This window comes from Aristolochia californica, unplaced genomic scaffold (assembly GCF_029961685.1).
Source record: "Aristolochia californica isolate CCGP_79_NKW_82.1479 unplaced genomic scaffold, dmAriCali1.0.hap1 SCAF_11, whole genome shotgun sequence".
NCBI lineage: Eukaryota > Viridiplantae > Streptophyta > Magnoliopsida > Piperales > Aristolochiaceae > Aristolochia > Aristolochia californica.
The window spans coordinates 2631924-2656076 of NW_027181782.1; the positions used below are offsets into that span (position 1 = coordinate 2631924).

The 24153-nt window shown below is 39.2% G+C and overlaps 3 protein-coding genes across 3 annotated transcripts; all 3 read left to right on the forward strand.

Moving 5' to 3' along the window:
- Positions 1 to 667: 667 nt before the first annotated feature.
- Positions 668 to 2437, forward strand: LOC137944262 (UPF0481 protein At3g47200-like). The gene has a single exon (XM_068789891.1). It carries the CDS (start codon positions 812 to 814, stop codon positions 2243 to 2245), a length of 1434 nt encoding a protein of 477 aa, XP_068645992.1. The 5' UTR covers positions 668 to 811; the 3' UTR covers positions 2246 to 2437.
- Positions 2438 to 4210: 1773 nt separating this feature from the next.
- On the forward strand, positions 4211 to 4687 carry LOC137944548 (protein ACCELERATED CELL DEATH 6-like). The gene has a single exon (XM_068790231.1). It carries the CDS (start codon positions 4211 to 4213, stop codon positions 4685 to 4687), a length of 477 nt encoding a protein of 158 aa, XP_068646332.1.
- A 7850-nt stretch (positions 4688 to 12537) lies between these two features.
- LOC137944551 (UPF0481 protein At3g47200-like) lies at positions 12538 to 13961 on the forward strand. Its single transcript, XM_068790233.1, has 2 exons — positions 12538 to 13233; positions 13353 to 13961. Exons 1-2 carry the CDS (start codon positions 12538 to 12540, stop codon positions 13959 to 13961), a joined length of 1305 nt encoding a protein of 434 aa, XP_068646334.1.
- Positions 13962 to 24153: the final 10192 nt, after the last annotated feature.

The window sequence follows — 24153 nt, forward strand, 5'->3', positions numbered from 1 at the left end:
CAAGAGAAACTTTCTCCTTTGATAGTGTCTAAGAAAAGAAAAAAGATTTTTCCTAACTCTTTATAAAAAATGCACTTTCCTAGATATTATACATTTTGTTCTTTTAAACATATAATATTTTGATTCTTTAGAAATATTCTTAGCTATTAGATTAATAGAATCATCAACTCTCATGAAACCTTAATTTATTTTCTTCTTCAAAATACTAATTTATGTCTTTATCAAATAACATAACATGAAAAGTACATATCTACACGTCATAGCACTCCACCAAACCACTTAATTGTAACTCTGGCTGTCAAACCTTCTTTCATGGATTGTGACAAGATAGAATTCAAAAACACACTAATTGCACGGAGGGGAGCAGCCTTTGTCTATTGATAGTAAATGGTTTTCCATTTCTTCAGCTTGGCCCCAACAAGATGCCTCTCTCTCTCTCTCTGCAAGACAAACCATATCAGGTTGGGATGAGGGATGAGGGATGAGCCTTATTAGTAGAGGGGAAAGCCAGTAGGGTTGAGATGCAGGAAGGGTGCCTTTTTAAAGATGTTGATTTTACCCATTTACTCAACTTTTCATTCACGATATTCTTTAATAAACGATGGGGTTTGGTGACAGGTCTATTCATGAATATTAAAAACATGGGTTTGTTACATATATTCTTCAGGCCGCCGAGCAAGACGATTGAAGAAAACTGAAGAAAACTGGCCGCCAGCCTCATCCACTATAAGATCTTCCAAAATCATCAGGAAATCAACCACTTGGGCGATTCATTTCTAGCTATTTCGTTGCTTCAGCAGTGAATCCAACGATGAGTAGTGAAGAAGGCAATGATCAGTCCCCATGGATGGTTGATTTGAGAAAGAAATACAACTCCTCCGAAACCCAGGCAGAGGAGGTACACGCCTCGCTGCCCACCATCGTCAGGGTGCCTCATATCATTCGCCGGACGAACGACCAAGCGTACGACCCTCATATGCTCTCCATCGGCCCTTATCACCGGCCCAACCACAGGGTTGCAGCCATGGAAAAGCAGAAGTGGAAGTATTTGCGCCACTTCTGCGCGCGGAACAGTGGGTTGGACTTGGACGACATCCTTCGCAAGGTCCAGGAAGTGAAAGAAACGGCAAGGAGTCGTTATTTGGAGGAGATCCCCGTTGGGGACGAGGAGTTTGGAGAATTGTTGGTACTGGATGGTTGTTTCATTGTGGAGCTCTTTCTGAAGGCGCAGGATAGGAAGCGTCACCCTTCTCTGGGTGAGAAGAGTTTACATGAGAATGACCTCATTTTTGCTTCTTCCTCTGAATGGATTTTGAGAAGTGTAGCCAGGGATTTGCTCCTTGTAGAGAACCAGCTCCCATTCTTTGTTATACATCACATTTTCAATTCCTTCGCCAACTCCCTCACCTCTGTTTCTCTGGCGGATCTGGCAGTGGAGTTCTTCAAACCTCTGTATCACACAATCGGCAAAATGGAGTCGTCCCGGAACCTAGATGCCAACCAGAAGATCAAATCAGTTCACCTCGAAGAACATTCCCCGCTTCACTTACTCCACTTGATTCACTCACATTTCATCGAATCCTCCGATACCCCAACAAATTTCGACTCTTCTCTCTCAATTCTCCCGCTCGTCAAGGAGAAACAACCTTTCAACGACAATCTTTCGCACCAAGCGCTGATGCCGTTGCAGACCGTCCCTTCTGCGAAGAGGCTCCAAGAAGCAGGCATCAGGTTCCAGAGAAGGCAGACAGGGAACCTCCTGGACATAAGATTTGAGGAAGGACTGTTGGAAATCCCGCATCTCGTCGTGGACCACTACACCAACACTTTTCTCCGAAACTTGATAGCTTTCGAGCAAGTAAATCCTGCATATGGTAAATGTTTCACCTTCTACGCTACTTTCATGGATTTCATTGTGAATACAGCCCAGGATGTGGAGATTCTGCTCCAGAGTGGGATTATGGATCATGGGTTGGGAAGCGATAAGAACATCGCCTCCATGTTTAATATGATGTGCAAGGGGCTTACAGTAGAGTCAGCAGGCAATGACAGGTATCATAAATTGACAACCGAGATAATGGAATACTTCAAGACTCCATGGAATATGTGGAGGGCGAAGCTGAACCGGGATTACTTCAGCAATCCATGGGCGATAATTTCATTTTCGGCAGGAGTTTTGGCAATATGGCTTACTCTTCTTAACACCTTCTACAACGTCTACAGATACTACCACCCTTCACCTTGAGTTGTTGTTTCTTTGTTTGTTTCTGTAATCGCTATCTCTGAGCCAGGATTGCTGTGTTTGATTTGTTTTTTTAATCAACCTGGGTGCTTTGTGTTCTTGTTTCGAATTCAATTTACTTGTCTTTCTCGTTTATGGAAGACAGCATGTAGGTGAAGTGGAGAATTATTTAGAACTGACACTGACCATGCAGGGATTTGTAAGATAGTCAGACGATTATCAATACTTTTATTTTTATTTTTATGATAACCACGACAAAACTCAGTTGACTGGCTCTTCAACCCATCACTTTTAAAATCCTCCACGGATTTTGAAGGACATCGGAGTATGTGGACAAAAATTCTACCGAAAGTTTAAACCATGATTTTACTTTCCCCGAGGCGCTCAGTGCGTCCCCCCTGTCTCCACCTTTCATCTTCATCCTCTCTCTCGACCCTTCCTGCTTTCTAACCCTCCTCGATGGTCTAAAGGTGGATGATTTTGAGTATGCATTTGTTGAAATAACCAGTGTCTTATCCTCGATGGTCTTAATCTTATTTTCATAGTGATTTCATGAAGTATTCAACTGTTCTTCACCACGATGATCATACTCCAAACAACGCTCATACCCCTCAACCAGACACTCAAGACTCCTGTACATTTCTCAGGTGTTTTTGAGTTTGGGTCAACTTCTCGTTAGTTCCTTGCAACTCCTATATAAGCAGATGACTAAGACGAAGATGGTTGGGCCATCTTGGCTATAAGTTGTTGAGCTAAACCTAGACTTAGCGCCAAGAACACTAAACACAATGACAAAAAATCTTTTTTGCTAGTGAATATTTTTTTGTCGAACCTTGGGGTGGATTTGATTATAGTTGGAAGCATGAAGATTAAAAGATATGAATCGATTTTACATGGTTTGGCCCTAGAAATCTATAACACATATGGAAAGAGAGGGGAAATCATTGAATTATAGTATTTACATCAATTATATGTTTATTTCCTTGATTAATTTGAATTCTTAATGAAGGATCAATTTCCTTGATTAATTATGCAATCAATTCCTACATTTTTATGATCAACTTAATAAAGATATTATCTCTTGATTTTGGGTAATTAATTACAAATCAATGTCTTGATTATGTTCATTAATTTTCCAGTTAAATAAAATTATTTATGAAAATAAAAAATAATTATCTGTTAACACTTACAACTCCTTTAGATTCAAAAATAATCTTGGATGGGAAGAGATGACCATCAATGGAAGAAAACCTTACAAGTCCTTATAGGATTGAGAACATCTAGTATTTCCATGTTTATCTTTCTATTTAATTTTTGTTGTCTTTGTGCCTTGGTCAAATTGAATCAATGACATGATCATCCGGATATCCAATTTCCATGCAAAACATCCTAAAAAATTACATTTATTCAATATTTTTTCCAACCACCCCCTAGCTTCCTCAAATAAATTTGTCTCAAAGAGATCCTAATCCTTATTCCAAACTCCAATCAGTGAGTGATCGAGATAAACAAGATAAAGGACAAGAGAATTGTTGAAACCATTGTACTAAATGGTTCGAACCTATTAGGAAAGCAACCCCACCGATCTTATACAAGGATTGACTTAGTTGATACAAACAAATATTCCAACACTCCCTGCACGGGAAAAACCTGTGGACAAATTCACCAAAAAAACCTGGGACAAATTCGGTGGGAGTAGGACTCGAATTTAAGACCAACCTGCTCTGATACCATGTTGAAACTATTACGCTAAAAGGCTCGAACCTATTAGGAAAGCAACATATTATACAAGGACTGACCCAGTCTATACAAACAAATATTCCAACAAGAATGTCGCTTTTGTTATCTTATCTTCTATATCTATATCATCCAGAATCACAACGCAAAAGCCTTATTGGAAGAAGTGAGATATGATTATTCAGTTTTGTGATTGAGAGGCTCGCTTATAATGGAGCAGAAGGAACGGGTATGACGCCAACAGAGGAACGGAGGAAGAAAAATGAATGCGCTGAAATGGATCCAGCCTTGCACAAAGCAGCAATAGAAGGGAAGGTTGAACTACTCAGGAGAACTGTTGGAGAGAAATCTACGAGTGTTCTGCTTCCCCCTTCTCCTCATAAAAATTTTGTTCTCCATATAGCTTCTCGATTTGGTCATGAAGAGTTCGCCGGAGAAGTTATGCGATTGTGTCCATCCCTTCTCTGTGCACCTGATTCCAGGCTCAACACTCCACTCCACGTAACCGCCAGAAGCGGCAAAGCCAGCATCGTCAGACTTCTTATATCTCAAATGAAGAACACTCCCGGGGATATAGAGGAAGATATTGTTAGGGAAAAAACGATCATAAAGAGACAAGTAATCATACACAACACAATATTTTACGTGGTTCAGCAAATTGCCTACGTCCACGGGAGCTGTAGAGGATTTCATTTCAAATCAGTTTGAGGATTACAGTACAATAAGGAGGTTTCTCTATTACAGTAGCAGCGTCGTCCCACTGTCTCTCAGCTCTAACGACTCCCTGTTGCCTCTACTAGTAACACTTGGAAAGCCTCACTGCAACAGCCTCTGCCTACAGCCATTGTTGCCTCTGTCTCTGCCTCTGCCTACAGCAACTGGAAGAACTCCCTGTTGCATCTGTCTGTAGCCACTGGAAAGAGAGGGGAAATCATTGAATTATAGTGATATTTACATCAATTATATGTTTATTTCCTTGATTAATTTGAATCCTTAATGAAGGATCAATTTCCTTGATTAATTATGCAATCAATTCCTACATTTTTATAATCAACTTAATAAAGATATTATCTCTTGATTTTGGGTAATTAATTATAAATCAATGTCTTGATTATGTTCATTAATTTTCCAGTTAAATAAAATTATTTATGAAAATAAAAAATAATTATCTGTTAACACTTCAACTCCTTTAGATTCAAAAATAATCTTGGATGGGAAGAGATGACCACCAATGGAAGAAACCCTTACAAGTCCTAATAGGATTGAAATCTAATGAACGTTTGGTATTTCCTTGTTTATCTTTCTATTTAATTTTTGTTGTCGTTGTGCCTTGGTCAAATTGAATCAATGACACGATCCTTCGGATGTCCAATTTCCATGCAGAACATCCTAAAAAATACATTTATTCAATATTTTTCCAACCACTCCCTAGCTTCCTCGTATAAACTTGTCTCACAGAGATCCTAATCCTTAATCCAGACTCCAGTCCAGAAGCACAAAGCAAGAGCTTTAATGGAAGCGGCGAGATATGCTTTGACCATCTCCCTTCAACCCAATTATTCAGTTTTGTGATTGAGAAGGAACTGGTGAGATGCCAAAAGAGACGAACTGAGGAAGAAAAACGAAGACGCTGAAATGGATCCAGCCTTGCACAAAGCAACAGTAGAGGGGAAGGTTGAACTGCTCAGGAGAACTGTTGGAGAGAAATCTACGAGTGTCCTTCTTCCCCCTCCACATAACAATTCCATTCTCCATATAGCTTCTCTATTTGGTCACGAAGAGTTCGCCGGAGAAGTTCTGTGATTGTGCCCATCCCTTCTTTGTGCACCTGATTCCAGGGTCACTCCACTCCACGTAGCTGCCAGAAGTGGCAAAGCCAGCATCGTCAGACTTCTTATATCTCAAATGAAGAACACTGCAGGGGATATAGAGGAAGAGACATCGTTCAGATTGTCCAACGGATGGAGGATGACGAACCAAAGCGATAACATGGTTCTTCATGAAGCTTTAAAGATGATAGAGATCAAGATGATCAGGTTAAGAGAAGTTGAGATTGTCTCAACTTCTACCTCTACACTCATGTACATTTGTGACTCTACATTCATATAAATCCTTTTATCATTTTGTAACTATAAATACATGTATCACTGAAAGTAATATTATCGAAAAATTATTCTCTTATCTTTCTTCTATATGGTATCAGAGCTTATGATCAGATTTTTCTCTCTACCCCACCGCCGACGACTGGCTGAGTCTCGACCTCCCGACACCGAGCTCAGTCTCTAGCGACCTCTGGTCCTCTCTGTCTATCTCTGGAGCCCCTCTGGTCCCACTGCCGTAGACATTACCGTGAGCCCTTCTGGTCCCGCTACCACTGTCGCCGCTACCGCTCGCCATCGACCCAAGCTGCCTCGTGCTTGGTATCATGAGTTGCGCGAGTTTCTTATTATCTTGGGCTTCTCCATCTCTCATTCAGACTCATCTCTATTTATCTCACACACAGGTTTAGATGTATTGTATATTCTGGTCTATGTTGATGACATTATTATTACAGGAAACAATTATCAAGTTATGATGACATTTATTTACCTATTTGCTCAAAGATTCTCACTCAAGGATCTTGGACCCTTGGCTTATTTTCTCGATATTCAAGTTATTCCTCATTCTCAAGGCTTCTTCTCTCTCAACGCCGGTATATCTGTGATCTCTTTGCTCGCACACGCATGACCAATGCAAAGCCTGTCGCTACACCCCTTGTCACATCATCTACACTCACCCTTCAGTCTGGCACGACACTATCTGATGCATCTGAATATCGAACGGTTGTTGGAAGTCTTCAATATTTTTTTCTCACTTGTCCAGACATTGCTTATGTGGTAAATAAATTATCTCAGTTTATGCATTGCCCCACTACTGATCATTGGAATGCTATCAAGCGATTGTTACAATATCTTTGTGGGACTCTGGATCATGGTATCGTTTTACATCAACAATCTTCTTTGTCCCTTCATGCGTTCTCTGATGCCGATTGGGCAGGTAACAAAGATGATTTTACTTCAACCGATGCCTATATTGTTTACCTCGGTCGCAATCCTATCTCTTGGAGTTCTAAGAAACAACGGACTGTGGCTCAATCCTCTATCGAGGCGGAGTATCGATATGTTGCAATCGCTGCAGCTGAGATTTGTTGGATTTGCTCTCTTCTCATTGACCTTGGTGTTTTCTTCCACAACAACCGGTCCTTTATTGTGACAACATCGGAGCTATCAATTTATGCTCCAATCCAGTTTTTCACTCGCGAATGAAACATGTAGCTTTGGATTATCACTTCATTAGAGAACACGTTCAAAGTGGTGCTCTTCGGGTGACTCATGTATTATCTACTGATCAATTAATAGATGCTCTTACTAAACCGCTTCCCCGAACACGTTTTCTCCTCTTGAAGACCAAGATTGGAATCTCCTCTCGGAGCTTCTTTTTGCGGGGGCATGATAGAGATCAAGATGATCAGGTTAAGAGAAGTTGAGATTGTCTCAACTTCTACCTCTACAGTCATGTACATGTGTAACTCTACATTCATGTAAATCCTTTTATCATTTTGTAACTATAAATACATGTATCACTGAAAGTAATACTATCGGGAAATTATTATTTTATCTTTCTTCTATAAAAGAGAGGGTACGATGAAGTTGGTCTGCGATTGTTAGATTTAGAATAGGAGCAAGCGATGGTCGTGAACGGAGTTGGAGAAAGTCTTCTCTATCTTGCTGTAAAGGGTGGCCAGTGTAAGTTGGTAGTCAAGATTATCACGTGCTCCAATTTCAGCTTAGAAGGGCCAAAGGGTCGAAATCCTCTTCATGCTGTTGTCATCAACGGGCATTTAGGTACCCATTCACTGAAAATTTCTTTTTCAGCCAATGATAAAAACAGATTCAAAGAAGAAAAATAAAGGATATAAAATTTAGAAAAAATTCTATTGGAAAACAAGTTGGCTTTAAGCCGTAAAATATATAAACCAATGGTCTAATCTAGTTTGTTCAGATGTAATATGTTAAGACCCCAACACAATAGTTTAATCCTGTCTTAGTTTAGTTAGAGCACTTTTGAGCACAATTAAATCAAGACTCATAGAGTTCTTGCATTAATACCAATGAACATCAAGCTGAGGCGATTAGATCGCTCCCATCGTTCATAAAACATGATTTCAAGTGTTGGTATTAATAATTGTTGGTGGTTCGTTTTTCCTAATAGCATAGTCTATCTCCATCCACCCTAAATGATGAAAAATTATCTCCCTCCAGACCTTATAGTTATCTCTAGGGGTGGCATCGAGCCGTGCTTGAACCTGCCTATGTTCGAGCTAAGCTTGATTTAAATATTTCCAGCATAGCTTCGAATTGAACCTCGTCTCGAGCCTAAAATTTTTATTGAGCTCGAGCCCAAAAATTTTAACCGAGTTCGAGCCGAGGTCGAGCCTCAACATACATTTAAAAATTTTTAAAAAATATATATCAAATAAATTGTATATAAAATTATGCATACAGTTTACATAAAATTGGACATGACCTCTATATAAAATTTGGCATAACCTATATATATAATACATGTAAAAGATTGGGCATAACCTCTTCTTAAAATTGAGCATAATCTATGTATATAATACATGTATAAAATTCGGCATGCCCTCTACTTAAAATTGGGTATAATCAATATACATAATACCTGCATAAACACTCCATAAACACTCCATAAAATTGTCTATACATTCTATAAACACTCCCTGAAATTGTTTATCAAGTAAAGATATCAAATTCCAGAAATCTATACTCAACCTTCTACTAACTATGCTTAAATTGCTTAAAAATATGAATTTCAGCAATTAAATCCACACCCATCTATCCTAAATCTCCAATTGCAAAGCTTCATATTCTATACTCAAATAAAAATCGAACAGAGATATCAATTTTCAGAAATCAAATTAATTAAAAATCCAACTAAGACCTCCAATTCCAGAAATCCATACTCAGCACTCATCTTGTTATACTTAAATTGATCAAAAGTGTGAAATTTCAGTAAGAAAAAACCACGCAGATCTGTTCCAAGCCTTCAATTCTAGTGTGTCACATCCCTTACTTCATTATTTACACCAAAATCGAATAGAGTTGTCAAAATTCAAAAATCAAATGAATTAGAAACAAATCCAACTACTCAATTTCAAATATCCATACTGAGTACACTATTCATACATAAATCTAGCAGTACAAAATCTCTGAAACTTAAAAAACCCTAATCCAAATTAGAACCCTTGATTTAAAAAAATTTCAAACTCGATACATGACCATTCATGCATGAATTGAAGTAAACATAATTTTTTTGAAACTTAACCATCCTAACCTAAACCCAAAACCACCAATTTAAAAAATTAGAACCAATACACAATCAATTATGCATAAACTGAACAAGGCATATAATTTTTTTAGTTCTATAGGTTTAAATCTGAACTCAAACTCCTTGGTTCATACAAAAGATCAATTATGTCTTTAAAAAAATTGAACTAAAAAAAGAAGACGACGAATTAAAGACATCAACAAGAAAACAAACAGTGACTTCGGATTCAAACATACCCTTCCCCCCTTTTCTCCTTCTTTGTTAAATAGAAGATTAAATAAAAATCTTACCTCCTTCCGTCAGACCGTGGCTTTCATCTCGTCGTCGAGGAAGAACTTTGGATGAAGAAATCGAAGAGGAAGAAGAGAAAGAAATCGTGGAGGAAGAAATTGAGGAATCGAAGAGGGAGAGGGAGAACGAGGGATTTGAAGACCAACTCCGCCATTTCCCCTTAATACCTGCCGACGGACAGCGATTTCCGCGAGAAATCATGCTGAAACGACATGGAAATGGAAAAGAGAAGTATGATTTTTGCAGGCAGCAAGATGGAATGGAAAGATGGGACTCCCTTTCCCGAAAATTTTCTAAATCCCTCGATCCCCGAATCGCTCGTTAAATTAACGAGTCGGTTAGCGAGCCGACGAGCCGAACCTGGCTCTACTCGAGATCGGCTCGAAATATAATGAATCGAACCGAGCCGGCACTGAGCTGAACTCAAGCGGTTCGCGAGCCGGCTCGGTTCGAAGCCACCCCTAGTTATCTCTCTTAAGATCAAGGATATCACAACGAATATCAGAGAAGTTTTCAAGTTGTACAACTGCATAAAATTACAAATTACATGTTTATGTTAAAACTGAGGCCTAAATAAATATCATGCTTTATCAATGTAAACCATGCTTAAAAATTGAATCTTTCAAGCGGATTCAATTATTCTTTATGATTAAACTTTATGATAAAACTATCAAATTATTTACGAACTCATAATTTCTATGGGTAAATTATGAATAATTTGATATTTTATCCTAATTAATAAACTCAAATATAATAAAAATTCCTATGGGATAAAATTTATTTTATTAAGTATAATTAATTATAATTAATATATACATTTTCTTTATGATTAAATTTATGATAAAACTATCAAATTATGTATGAATTCATAATTCCTGTGGGCAAATTATGAATAACTTGATATTTTATCATAACTAATAAACTCAAATATAATAAAAATTCTTGTGGGATAAAATTTATTATATTAAGTGAAATTAGTTACAATTAATGTATAATATTCTTTATGTGATCCTAATCATAATAAATAATTTTTATTCAGTTAAAGATGTCGTGGCTACTCTATTATTAATACAAAAATATATGGATCGCTAGACATTAAATCACATAATGCAAAATTTACATAAGAATAGCATGAATTGTATTATTTTAACTAAAACTAATAAGTTATCATTATTTACAAAATATTCTCATAATATACGCATAATTAAAATCTAACTTAGGAAAAATTAAACATCTTCGTCTTCCTCAGCAGTGAGCCAGCGGGGCGATGGCGACGGGGACAGGCTAGGCAAAGGCGACGGCGGCGGGCAATGCCGACAGAGGCGGCGCTCCGACGGTACGCCGAGAGGGAGGCCGAGAAGCTCTGCAAATGCTCGACCTCCTGTGCTCTGCGGGAATGAGAGAGGGTTGCGGGAATGGAGACGAGAGAGGGTTGCAGAGATGAGAGAGAGTTGCGGGAATGGAGACGAGAGAGGGCTGCGGGAACGGAGACGAGAGAGGGCTGCGGGAATGGAGACAAGAGAGAGCTGCGGGAACGGAGACGAGTGAGGGAGCAGAGAATGAGAGAGGGCTGCGGGAATGCAATGTGCGGCAGAGAGAGCCCTGAGAGACAGCCGCGCTCGAGAGTCATGTAGATGATTTTCAAAATCGAGCGGAAAACACTTTCCGCCCGTTACTCTTGAGACATGAACTCTTGATTAATGTATATTCATGTACATGACATGAATTTGGGCGCTTCCTAACGACATCAGGACATGACCTACGTAATGCGCATGAAGATCATGTCCTGAGTCATGTGCACTAACCCCCCTTAAAGATGCTGATTTGAGATCACCCACGACAATGGCAAATCCAATTTGGGTTCAATTCCTTGGATGCCAAGAAGTTTTTCTCTTGTCTTTGATGATGAGAAGTGTAGGGAGAAGTGTGTGTCAGGTATGGCCGTTGTGCTATTGTTACCCATGCTGCTTAGTTTCTTCAACACACCACCCTGTGAACCACTTTCAGTGAACCGTGGCACATCCTCCAGCAACAAGTTCGAGATCTGCTCATCAATTGAGGGAGGAATCATCCATAAAGAACTCGGGCAACAAAACTTTGAGTGCATCATGTAATGCAGGTACATTCCTGCTGTTATGTGATCATTAGTAGCTAAGCAAAAATGGATGTCCTTAAATTAAATAATAAACCTACTTTATCTTTACTATGTGTCGTCAAGTATCATGCATGCCCCCACCTTGGCTTTCTTTTTGTCTTCAACAGATAGGTACGCCCTCCACCAGGGTCTTCTTCAAAAATACTAATTTATGCATTAAACCTTAATTTATTATCTTCTCAAAATACTAATTTATGTCTTTATCAAATAACACAACATGAAAAGTACATTTCTATTTTATTGCAATCACACCACAGCACTCCCACCAAACCACTTAATAGTAACTGTGGCTCTCAAATCTTCTTTCATGGAATGTGGCCAAGACAGAATACAGAACCAATTGTTGTCTATTGATAAGTGAATGGTTTTCGATTTCTCTAGCTTTGGCCCCAACAAGATATGCTTCTCTATACCAAGACAAGCCATATAAGGTTGGACTTAAGGTTGAAGTACGAAGGATGATAGAAGGGAAAGCGCAAGTGGTGCCTTTTTAAAGATGTTGATTTGATCCATTTACTCAACTTTTCATTCATGATATCCTTTAATAAAAGACGGTGTTTAGTGATGGGTCTATTCATGAATATTAAAAAAACATGGTTTTGTTACATATATTCTTCAGGCCGCCGAGCCTCATCCACTATAAAATCATCCAAAATCACCAGGAAATCAACCACTTGGGCGATTCATTTCTGGCTATTTCGTTGCTTCAGCAGTGAATCCAATGATGATTTGTGAAGTCAATTATCCGTCCGAACCGTCCCCATGGATAGTTGCTGTGAGAAACAAATACAATTCCTCCGAAACCCAGGCAGAGGAGGTACACGCCTCGCTGCCCACCATCGTCAGGGTGCCTCATATCATTCGCCGGTCGAACGACCAAGCTTACGACCCTCATATACTCTCCATCGGCCCTTACCACCGGCCCAACCACAGGGTTGCAGCCATGGAGAAGCAGAAGTGGAAGTATTTGCGCCACTTCTGCTCGCGGAATAATGGGTTGTACTTCGACGACATTCTTTGCAAGCTCCAGGAGGTGAAAGAAGCGGCAAGGAGTCGTTATTTGGAGGAGATCCCCGTTGGGGACGAGGAGTTTGGAGAATTGTTGGTGCTGGATGGTTGTTTCATTGTGGAGCTCTTTCTCAAGGCGCAGGATAGGAAGCGTCACCCTTCTCTAGGTGAGAAGAGTTTACATGAGAATGACCTCATCTTTGCTTCTTCCTCTGAATGGATTTTGAGAAGTGTAGCCAGGGATTTGCTCCTTGTAGAGAACCAGCTCCCATTCTTTGTTATACATCACATTTTCAATTCCTTCGCCAACTCCCTCACTTCTGTTTCTCTGGCGGATCTGGCAGTGGAGTTCTTCAAATCTCTATATCACACAATCGGCAATATGGAGTCGTCCCGGAAGAAGATCAAATCAGTTCACCGCAAAGAACATTCCCCGCTTCACTTACTCCACTTGATTCACTCACATTCATCGAATCCTCCGATACCCCTACAAATTTCGACTCTTCTCTCTCAATTCTCCCTCTCGTCAAGGAGAAACAACCTTTCAACGACAATCTTTCTCACCAAGCGCTGATGCCGTTGCAGACCGTCCCTTCTGCGAAGAGACTCCAAGAAGCAGGCATCAGGTTCCAGAAAAGGCAGACAGGGAACCTCCTGGACATAAGATTTGGGGCTGGAGTGCTGGAAATCCCGCATCTCGTCGTGGACCACTACACCAACACTTTTCTTCGAAACTTGATAGCTTTCGAGCAAGTAAATCCTGCATATGGTAAATGTTTCACCTTCTACGCTACTTTCATGGATTTCATTGTGAATACAGCCCAGGATGTGGAGATTCTACTCCAGAGTGGGATTATGGATCACGGGTTGGGAAGTGATAAGAACATCGCCTCCATGTTTAATATGATGTGCGAGGGACTTACAGTAGTGTCAGCAGGCAATGACAGGTATCATAAATTGACAACCGAGATAATGGAATACTTCAAGACTCCATGGAATATGTTGAGGGCGAAGCTGAACCGGGATTACTTCAGCAATCCATGGGCGATAATTTCATTTTCGGCAGGAGTTCTGGCAATATGGCTTACTCTTCTCAACACCTTCTACAACGTCTACAGATACTACCGCCCTTCACCTTGAGTTGTTGTTTTTTTGTTTCTGTAATGCTATCTCTGAACCAGGATTGCTGTGTTTGATTTGTGTTTTTAATCAAGCTGGGTGCTTTTGTTCTTGTTCCGAATTCAATTTGCTTGTCTCTCTCGTTTATGGAAGACAACATACAGGTAAAGTGGAGAATTATTTAGGACCGAGTGTCAGAACTGACCCCGAATCAAGCAGGCAGTTGTACGATATTGAGATTGTCGATACCTTTAATTTTTATGATAACCACGACAAAACTCAATTGACCTGGCTCTTCAACCGTGACTTTTAAAATCCTCTAATTCTCAACCCTCGTCTCTCTCGGCTCTTGCTCTTTGCCGTCTTATTGCCTCGCCGAATCCTCTCATCGTCTCAACTCCCTTTCTTTCTTTCTCCTCTAACTATCTCACCTCCTCTCTTTCTTCCCCCTCTCGCCGCCAAACCCTTTCTTCCCTCTATAAAAGTCTTTTTACTTTTTAATTGTTATAACTAATTAAACTAATAATTTTATTTTACTTTGTAATTATATTAATAATTTATATTACACTGAAATCTATCTTATGTTACAAATAAAATATTATGTTTATTTATTTATTATATTTATTACTATTAATACTATAATAAAATCAATGGTTTTAAATTTCGAAGATGAAGATGAAGATGAACTTGTCCACACTAACACCCTATTTCGAAGATTTCGAACATGAACTTGTCCACACTAACACCCATTTCAAAGATGAAGATCATGTAGGTGCATGAGATGAAGATCAAGATCAAATTTCCAGTTTGTTGGCTAACCCCCAGAGATAATGAGATTATTTTCTCTAAACCCTAAACCCTAAGTCTAGATTTATAGTTATTTTTTTCAGTCCCAACACCAATAGTTATCCTCGATAGTCTTAATCTTATTTTCATAGTGATTTCATAGAGTATTCAACTGCTCTTCAGCATGATGGTCATACTCCTCCAAACAACGTTCATACTCCTCAACATGTCACTCAGACTTCTGTACATTTCTCAGGTACTTTTGAGTTTGGGTCAATTCCTCTTTAGTTTCTTGCAACTCTTCTATACGTGCAGTTGACTAAGACGAAGATGGTTGGGCCATCTTGGTCATAAGTTGTTGAGCTAAACCCAACCCTTTTAATATATGAAGACTTAGCACTAAGAACACTAAACACAATGACATAAATTTCTTTTTCGCTAGCGATGATTTTTTTTTTGGGAAAGATTTTGCTTCTCCTAGCGAATTTCAAAATTCACTAGGAGAGGTCTTTCTGTCAAGTAATTTAAATTCATTGGCTGAAGTTTATATTGGCTTAAACATTTTTTCTTGTAGTGGTTTTCCCTCTAAGAATTTGAATTTCAATGGTAACAAACTCAAACACTTAATATTAGTCTATGAGTGGAATTTTTGTTAAGAAGAAAGGAACTTCAATCATTTTTAAAAAAAAAGAACCAACTCCATGCATGAGAGTCGAGCACTCCAATACGAAGGAAGAGAAAAAGGAATGGAACCCCAATTACATTGAGTTTTTAAAAGAAAAATGAGTTGACCCCTCAATAGGAGTTGAAGCTATTAGACAAAAGGTGTCAAATCCCAGTGGTAGAAGAGTTTTGTGAGGAAAAAATTAGTCAACCCTAGGCACAAGAGTCAACCCTGTAAGGGAAGTAGAAAGGAAATAGGAGTTAAACTCTAGTTAAAATAAATTTGAAATAAAAAAAAAAGGAGATGACTGCTATATTGACGAACATAAAGTAGAAGTCAACTACATAAGAGGACTCGACCCCATCAGAATGAAAAAGCAAAAAGAAAAAAAAAAAAAAGGGATTTGACTCCACTTAATAGAAATTTTTTGAAGAAAAAAAAGTTAACCCCTATATGGTTTAGAAGTAAGAGGAGTCGAACCTTGGGGAGGATTTGATTATAGAATCAAGCTATTGGAAGGAAACTGAGTCAACCATAGGCACATGAGTCGACCCCATAAGACAAACACAAAGGAAATAGGAGTCAAAGCCTAGTTAAATAAACTTTTGAAACAGAAGAAAGGAGTGGACCCCTGTATTGAAGAGCATACAACAAGAATCAATTACATGTGAGGATTCAACCCTATTTTGAGTTACAGCTAGCAAAAAAAAAAAAAAAAAAGTCGACTTCACTTAACAGAAAGTGTTTGGTGAAAGCTTTGGAAGAAAAAAGAGCAGAAGTTAGAGGACTCAAATCTTGGGCAGGATACAATTATAGAATCAAGCCTTAGGAAGGAAAAGGAGTCAACCCCATGCTACAAAAAAATCAAAGTTTTTGAAAGTTAGACCCAAACCTACATAGGATTTTTTTTTTCATAATTTAAGACTTACTTTTTACCTATTTTTGTTAAATGTCAAAAATAACTTATCCATTCATAACGGCTAGTTTTTTTAAATATTGGGAATTGTGCTACATATACCAAACTTGTGCCAAACTTTGTAACATCCTTACCTATATGAATTCCAAAGCTTCCAAAATGTTCTCATGGTGATTTGCAAGTTCTAGTCCCTCCAAAAACTCAAGAAGAAGTGATTTTGGCTTAGGTTTATAGTGAAAAATGCTTTGATTTTAATCTCTAATTCAAATACTTTAGTTTATTATTGGTGGAGGTTTGCTCATTAATTTTTATATCATAATAGACTCTATTTTTTTCATTTTGATTGATTGATTGACTTGAAAATTAATCTTGAAGGAAAAGAATAATGGTTGTACTTTTTTAAAGGGGATATGAGATTGTCCATCACTCAATCTCTAGTCCTAGTGTCATAATTCATAGATAAATGACTTCCTACTAATTCAAAACCAAACTCCCTTCTCAATCTAACATTTTTTTTTAAAAAATAAATAAACAATGGAAATAGTAAAGAAAACAATGTCTAATAAGAACCGTTGTTTTTTTCAAAAGAGAAAATGACAAAAGAGTATGCAATTTATATTTGATTTTTTAGAAACTAAATGGAGAAATTTGGGTGAAAATAGAAGAAAAATTAGGTGACTTAGATTGGTTTAACTGGGCGGTTTTGGGTCAAAGTAAAAAAAATAAACAAAAGTGTAAGCTTATTCAGATTGAGCATTGGAGCTATTAAGTATAAAAGATCTGATACCATCTTATTATGTTAGCACGTGGTTTTGGATCCATGGCTATTTGTGTTAGAGCCGAAAAATCAGCAATTAGAACATCATCTTCCAATCAAATTTGATAAATTAGAGGAAAAATAACTGACAAATTACTTTTTTTTCTAACGATAGATTCAATTTTGGGGAAAATCATAAAATTGAAAAAAGGTATCTAATAAATAAAGAAGTTTGATTGAAAAAATTCATAATAGATCGACCAAAAAATTTTACTTGAAATATAAAAAAAATAGACTAAGCAAAAGATCAAACCTTTGACTCAGATACCATGTGGAAACTATGCAAAATTGGGTGCATGAAGATTAAAAGATACAAATCGATTTTACATGGTTTGGCCCTAGAAATCGAAAACACATATCGAAAGAGAGGGAAAAATCATTGAATTATAGTGATATTTACATCAATTATATGTTTATTTCCTTGATTAATTATGCAATCAATTCCTAAATTTGTATAATAAACTTAATAAAGATATTTTCTCTTGATTTTGGGTAATAAATTATAAATCAATGTTTTGATTATTTTTATAATTTTCCAGTTAAATAAAATTATTTATGAAAATAAAAAATAATTATCTCTTAACACTTCAACTCCTATAGATTCAAAAATAATCTTGGATGGGAAGAGATGACCACCAATGGAAGAAAACCTTACAAGTCCTAATCGGAAGAACTGAGATATACTTCGATCATCTCCCTTTAACCCAATTATTCAGTTTTGTGATTGAGAGGCCCGCTTATAATGGAGCAGAAGAAACGGGTATGACACCAACAGAGGAATGGAGGAAGAAAAACGAAGGCGCTGAAATGGAACCACCCTTGCACAAAGCAGCAATAGAAGGTTGAACTGTTAGGAAATTCATATTTCCTATTCTAATTTGGGTAACATATTTATTATGCAATTATATTTTTTATTATTAATGGAAGGGCTGAAATTAAGTGATCTAATTTTGTTAAGCCCATTAAGGAATGGGCCATGAATATGGGCCACTTGAATAGATACCATATGGAATTATGGGAACCCTATATAAAGAGACACAAGGTTATGGTCCCCAATATATTAAATGGATCCAGGTATTTTGTTTTTCAATCCTAATATTCTACCATATTGTAAATTCTGGATTAAAATTTACTATTACGAATTTTAACAAGTGGTATCAGAGCAGTTTTGTTAGATTATTAAGATTTTTGAGATTAATTCCGTGGAGTCTAGAAATTTTTTTTTTTTTTTAATCCTCGGAATTCGTCGCCGTCCGGTGGAGGTGGAGGATCACGCTGCGGCGACTCTGATAGCCGGTCTTTCTCTCTACGAGTGGGAAAGGGGAGACCGAAGAAGCCCCGTCGATGCAGCGACGGCCGGCGGGAAAAGGGGGCGGCGACGGAGTCGTCGGAAGGGGAAAGGAGGAAGACAGATCAGCCGACGGAGGAAGATTGGGCGACAGCAGCGCCGTGGCCGTTGGGCGACAGATGTGCCCGTCGGGAGCGCTGCCGTAGCCATTGGGCGACAGCAGGTCCCGTCGGGAGCGCAGCTGTTCCGTCGGTGCGCTGCAGTGCCGTTGGGCGCGCTGCTGTGCCGTCGGGAGCTCTGCCGTCGCCGTTGGGCGACAGCAGGTCCGTCGGGAGCGCTGCGTGCCGTTGGGCACTAGCAGTGCTCGTCGGGCGCATTGCCGTGCCCGTTGGGCGACAGCAGTGCCCGTCGGGAGCACTGCCGTGGCCCTTGGGCGGCAGCAGCGCCAGTCGGGAGGGTTGTCGTCGCCGTTGGGCGACAGCAGCGCCCGTTGCTCCACCGGGCGCGTTGCCATGCCCGTTGGGCAACTGCAAGGGCGTGCGTCCGTTGGGCAACTGCCGTGCCCCGTCACTGTAGCGGGGGGTGCTTTACCCGTTGGGCAACTGCATGGGCGTGCGTCCGTTGGGCAACCACTTTGCCGGTCACTGTAGCGGCGCGGTGCTTTGTCCGTTGGACAATCTCTGCAACCGTTTTGTGCACTTCTATGTCCGTTGGATAAACTGCAGCATCAAAAAAAAATTTATCAACTCGGGGTTGGTCAGACATACCTATGGAGATTGACTCGGGTGAGTCAATTTGAACCAGTTGCTGTAGATTGGGTCGACTCGGGCTGAGCTGGCTCGACCGAGCTGAAGCTTTGTTTTTGGCGTATATGCCAAATAAGGCTGCTCATATTCGTTTGTTACATTTGCCAAATAAGGCTGCTCATATTCGTTTGTTACATTTGCCTAAATATTTTGTTTATATATATTATATTACAAAACAATTATTGCAGCTCCAAGGAAATAAAGGCCAACACCGTGACGCCAATGGGGCGGTGCCACAGTGTTGGGAAACTGAATAAAAAAAAAATATTTTGTTCAGTTGGTCTAGTATTTTCAATCAAATTGTTTGAAGCTACATGTTGCCAAAGTAACCTCTGTAGCGTAGAATAATTTGACTAGAAATATATAGATGTTTGTACGGAGTTATTTATGCAAATTGTGCTCAGCTCAAAGGAAGACACAATTTGGCCAAATAAACAACGTACCTGTGATGATAAATGCGTGACAATTATAAAGACTTTTCATGTGAATAATAGTCGGTCCAAAGAAAGGCTATTGTTTGACAGAACTGATTGTCAATATTTGATCATTGCACTGAGAGTACCACTTACAATTAATTTCTCTGTCCAAATACTAGGAATTAATGTTGTACTAGGTATCTTGAGATGGGTCCCCAATTTGGATTTTATTTTTTACTTGTCTATTTTTCTTTATATGACATGCTAGTTAATGTGAGTATGCTTGTTTATTTTGTTCTTGGATCCAGTTTCTGTTGCTACTGCTCAAATAAGCAGCATTCCAATGTTAAGCGGGACGGATTTTAAGGCTTGGAAAGATACCGTGGAAATTGTCCTCGGTTGTATGGATTTAGATCTTGCACTTCGGGCAGAGCCACCTATTTCTACTCCTAATAACCTCAATGAGGTTAAAATTGAGAAGTGGGAGCGCTCTAACCGAATGTGTTTGATGATCATGAAACGCTCCATTCCGGAGGTGTTTCGGGGCTCTATGACAGAGAGCGAGAGCGCCAAGAAGTTCCTAGAAGAAATTGAACAATATTTTTCCAAGAATGAAAAATCCGAGGCGAGTAGCCTTTTGGCTAAACTCGTTTCGATGAAGTATAAAGGCAAAGGGAACATAAGAGAGTACATCAGGGAAATATCTCATCTCGCATCAAAACTCAAGTCACTTAAGTTAGAGCTGTCTGAGGACTTGCTTGTGCACTTGGTTCTGATATCTCTTCTTGCACACTTTGGCCAATTCAAAGTGAGTTATAACATTCAGAAGGACAAATGGTCCCTAAATGAGCTTATATCTCACTGTGTGCAAAAGGAAGAGAGGCAGCAACGGGATAAGACTGAAAGTGCTCACTTGGCCTCCACCTCTCAGTACAAGAAGAAGAAGAGAGGTAAGGATATTGTGGTAGGTTCTTCTCAGACTAAGAAACCGAATAAGTAGGCTGAGGAGTTTACCTGCTTCTTCTGCAAGAAGTCGGGACATATGAAGAAGGATTGTCCCAAGTACGCCGCCTGGGGTGTAAAGAAGGGTATGCCTCTAACTTTAGTTTGTTTTGAAGTTAATTTAGCTTCTGTACCTAAAGACACTCGGTGGGTGGATTCTGGTGCTACCACTCACATTAGTATGTCTTTGCAGGGTTGCCTGTGGAGCCGATCGCCAAGTGATGCTGAAAAATTCATCTTTGTGGGCGACGGCAATAAAGTTGCAGTAGAAGCTATAGGAACTTTCAGATTACAATTAAGCACTGGATTTTATTTGGATTTATTTGAGACATTTGTTGCACCGTCTTTTAGGCGGAATTTAATTTCTATTTCCATTTTGGACAAATCAGGTTTTTCTTGTTCTTTTGGAAACAATAAAGTTAGTCTCTACCAAAATTCAAATTTTGTTGGTTTCGGTCCCTTAATTGATAATCTATATATGCTTGATGTTGTTAGTTCCTATAGAGAAATATTGCAAATTAGTTCACGTGGTACGAAGCGAAAATTAAGTGAGAATTCCGCCACATTATGGTACAAACGTTTAGGACATATCTCTAAACAGAGAATTCCAAGGCTTGTGTCGGATGAAATTCTTGAACCCCTAGATACTACAAACATCCAAGTTTGTGTTCAATGCATCAAGGGGAAACAAACAAATGTTAGAAAATTAGGTGCCGAAAGAGCTAAAGATGTCTTAGAACTTATACATACAGATATCTGTGGTCCATTCCCTACAACTTCATGGAATGGCCAACAGTACTTCATTATGTTCATAGATGATTACTCTAGATTCGGTTACCTATATTTAATACATGAGAAGTCACAATCCCTGGACATCTTTAAGTCTTTCAAAGCTAAAGTTGAACTTCAACTTGGAAAGAAAATCAAGGCTGTCAAATCCGACCGTGGTGGTGAATACTACGGACGGTATGATGGATCAGGAGAACAACGTCCAGGACCCTTCGCGATTTTCCTCAAAGAGTGTGGAATTGTTCCGCAATACACCATGCCGGGCAAACCCAGCATGAACGGTGTTGCAGAGCGACGAAACCGAACTCTTAAGGATATGGTAAGGAGTATGATCAGTCATTCCTCTTTGCCAGAGTCACTTTGGGGAGAAGCTCTCAAGACCGCAGTGTACATCCTTAACAGGGTACCGAGCAAAGCAGTTGCCAAAACCCCCTATGAACTTTGGATAGGCAAGAAGCCTAGCATTAGGCACTTGCACATTTGGGGTTGTCCAGTTGAGGCCCGGCCTTATAGGCCACATGAAAGAAAACTGGACTCAAGGACGGTTAGCTGTTATTTTGTTGGGTATGCTGAACGCTCTTGAGGTTATAAGTTTTACGATCCCACATCACAATCCTTCTTTGAAACGGGAAATGTGAGATTCCTTGAGGATATTGAGTTTGGAGGGGAAGAAAACATAAGGAATGTTGTCTTTGAAGAAGAATCTGTTATTGATAGTGATCAGGTCTTCATACCTATTGTTGTTCAAGACACAGTTCAGGCACTAGAGGACAATGTTCAGGCTCCTATTCCTGACATTGTTCCAGATCAAGACAACAATGAGATTCTTCCTCTTGCACCACCTTTAGTACAAAATCAACAACCTCAAGAGGTGCCATTAAGGAAATCCACTAGAGAGAGGAGAAATGCGATTCCAGATGATTATATCATATTTCTCCAAGAACATGAAGATGGCGTCGGATTGACAGAAGATGACCCGATTAACTTATGTCAAGCCTTGCGCAGTTCTAACTCTCAAAAGTGGATTGATGCCATGAAAGATGAGATAAAGTCTATGAAAGATATTGACGTTTGGGATCTCATCGAGTTGCCTAAAGGTGCGAAGCCCATTGGTTGTAAATGGATATTTAAAACCAAGAGGGATTCAAAAGGCAATGTCGAGAGATATAAGGCCCATCTAGTCGCTAAAGGCTTTACTCAAAGGGAAGGCATAGACTATAAAGAGACTTTCTCTCCGGTATCTTCGAAAGACTCTTTTAGAACAATAATGGCACTAGTGGCTCATTTAGATCTAGAGCTACATCAGATGGATGTCAAAACTGCGTTTCTCAATGGAGACATTGATGAGACGATTAATATGGTACAACCAGAAAACTTTGTATCTGGTGATCTAAAGTCTATGGTCTGTAAATTGAAGAAATCCATCTATGGTCTCAAACAGGCTTCCCGTCAATGGTATCACAAGTTTCATCAAGTCATAACCTCGTACGGTTTTGAGGCGAATGTTGTTGATGATTGTGTATATCATAAGTTCGGTGGGAGTAAATACATCTTCCTGATATTATATGTCGATGATATTCTACTCGCTAGTAGCGATATAGGCTTACTGCACAAAACCAAGAAATTTCTGACGAAGACATTCGAGATGAAAGATTTTGGTGATGCCTCTTTTGTATTAGGTATACAGATACTTAGAGATCGTTCTCAAGGTATCCTTAGGTTTTCACAAAAGAGCTATATTGATAAGGTGTTGAGTAGATTCGGCATGAAAGATAGTAAACCAGGAGACACACCCGTCGCTAAAGGAGACACATTTAGTCTCAAACAGTGCCCTAAAAATGATCTTGAAAGAACAGAGATACAGAAAATTCCCTATGCATCAGTAGTAGGGAGTTTAATGTACGCTCAAGTTTGTACTCGTCCCGATATAGCATTTATAGTAGGAATTCTGGGCAGGTATTTGAGTAATCCGGGTATGCAACATTGGAAGGCAGCCAAACGCATGATGCGTTATTTGAGGAGAACAAAAGACTACATGCTTACTTATCGGAGATCAGACAGTTTAGAGATCATTGGGTTCTCTGACTCCGACTTTACCGGATGCCAAGATAGCAGACGCTCCACATCAGGCTACATCTTTATGTTGGGAGAAGGAGCTATCTCATGGAAGTCTGCTAAGCAGACTCTTATAGCTTCTTCAACCATGGCTGCGGAGTTCATTGCTTGTTTTGAGGTATCCAACCACGGAATATGGTTGCGAAACTTTGTCACTGGGCTGCGAGTGGTAGATAGCATTGACTGGCCATTAAAGATTCACCGTGACAATAACTCGGCAGTACTTTATTCCAACAACAACAGGAGCTCGACGAAGTCAAAGTTTATTGACATCAAGTTTCTAGTTGTTAAGGAGAAAGTTCAGAATAAGCAGATTTCTATAGAACATATAGGGACAGACTCTATGCTAACAGACCCATTAACCAAGGGTTTACCGCCTAAGGTCTTTCATGAACACACTGCTCATATGGGCGTTATTTCTGAGGATACCTTGGTTTAGTGGGAGTCATTTTTGTACTATATGTTTGCTTTAAACATTGAGTTACTTGATTTTTTAATAAAATTGATTGCTTATTATTTTATTTATGAACTTGCTTGTGTTTTTCTATGTGCAATGTTCACATTGCATTAAGGACTATGGAAAGATCTCACTAAAGACTAAAGAAGGACCAGTT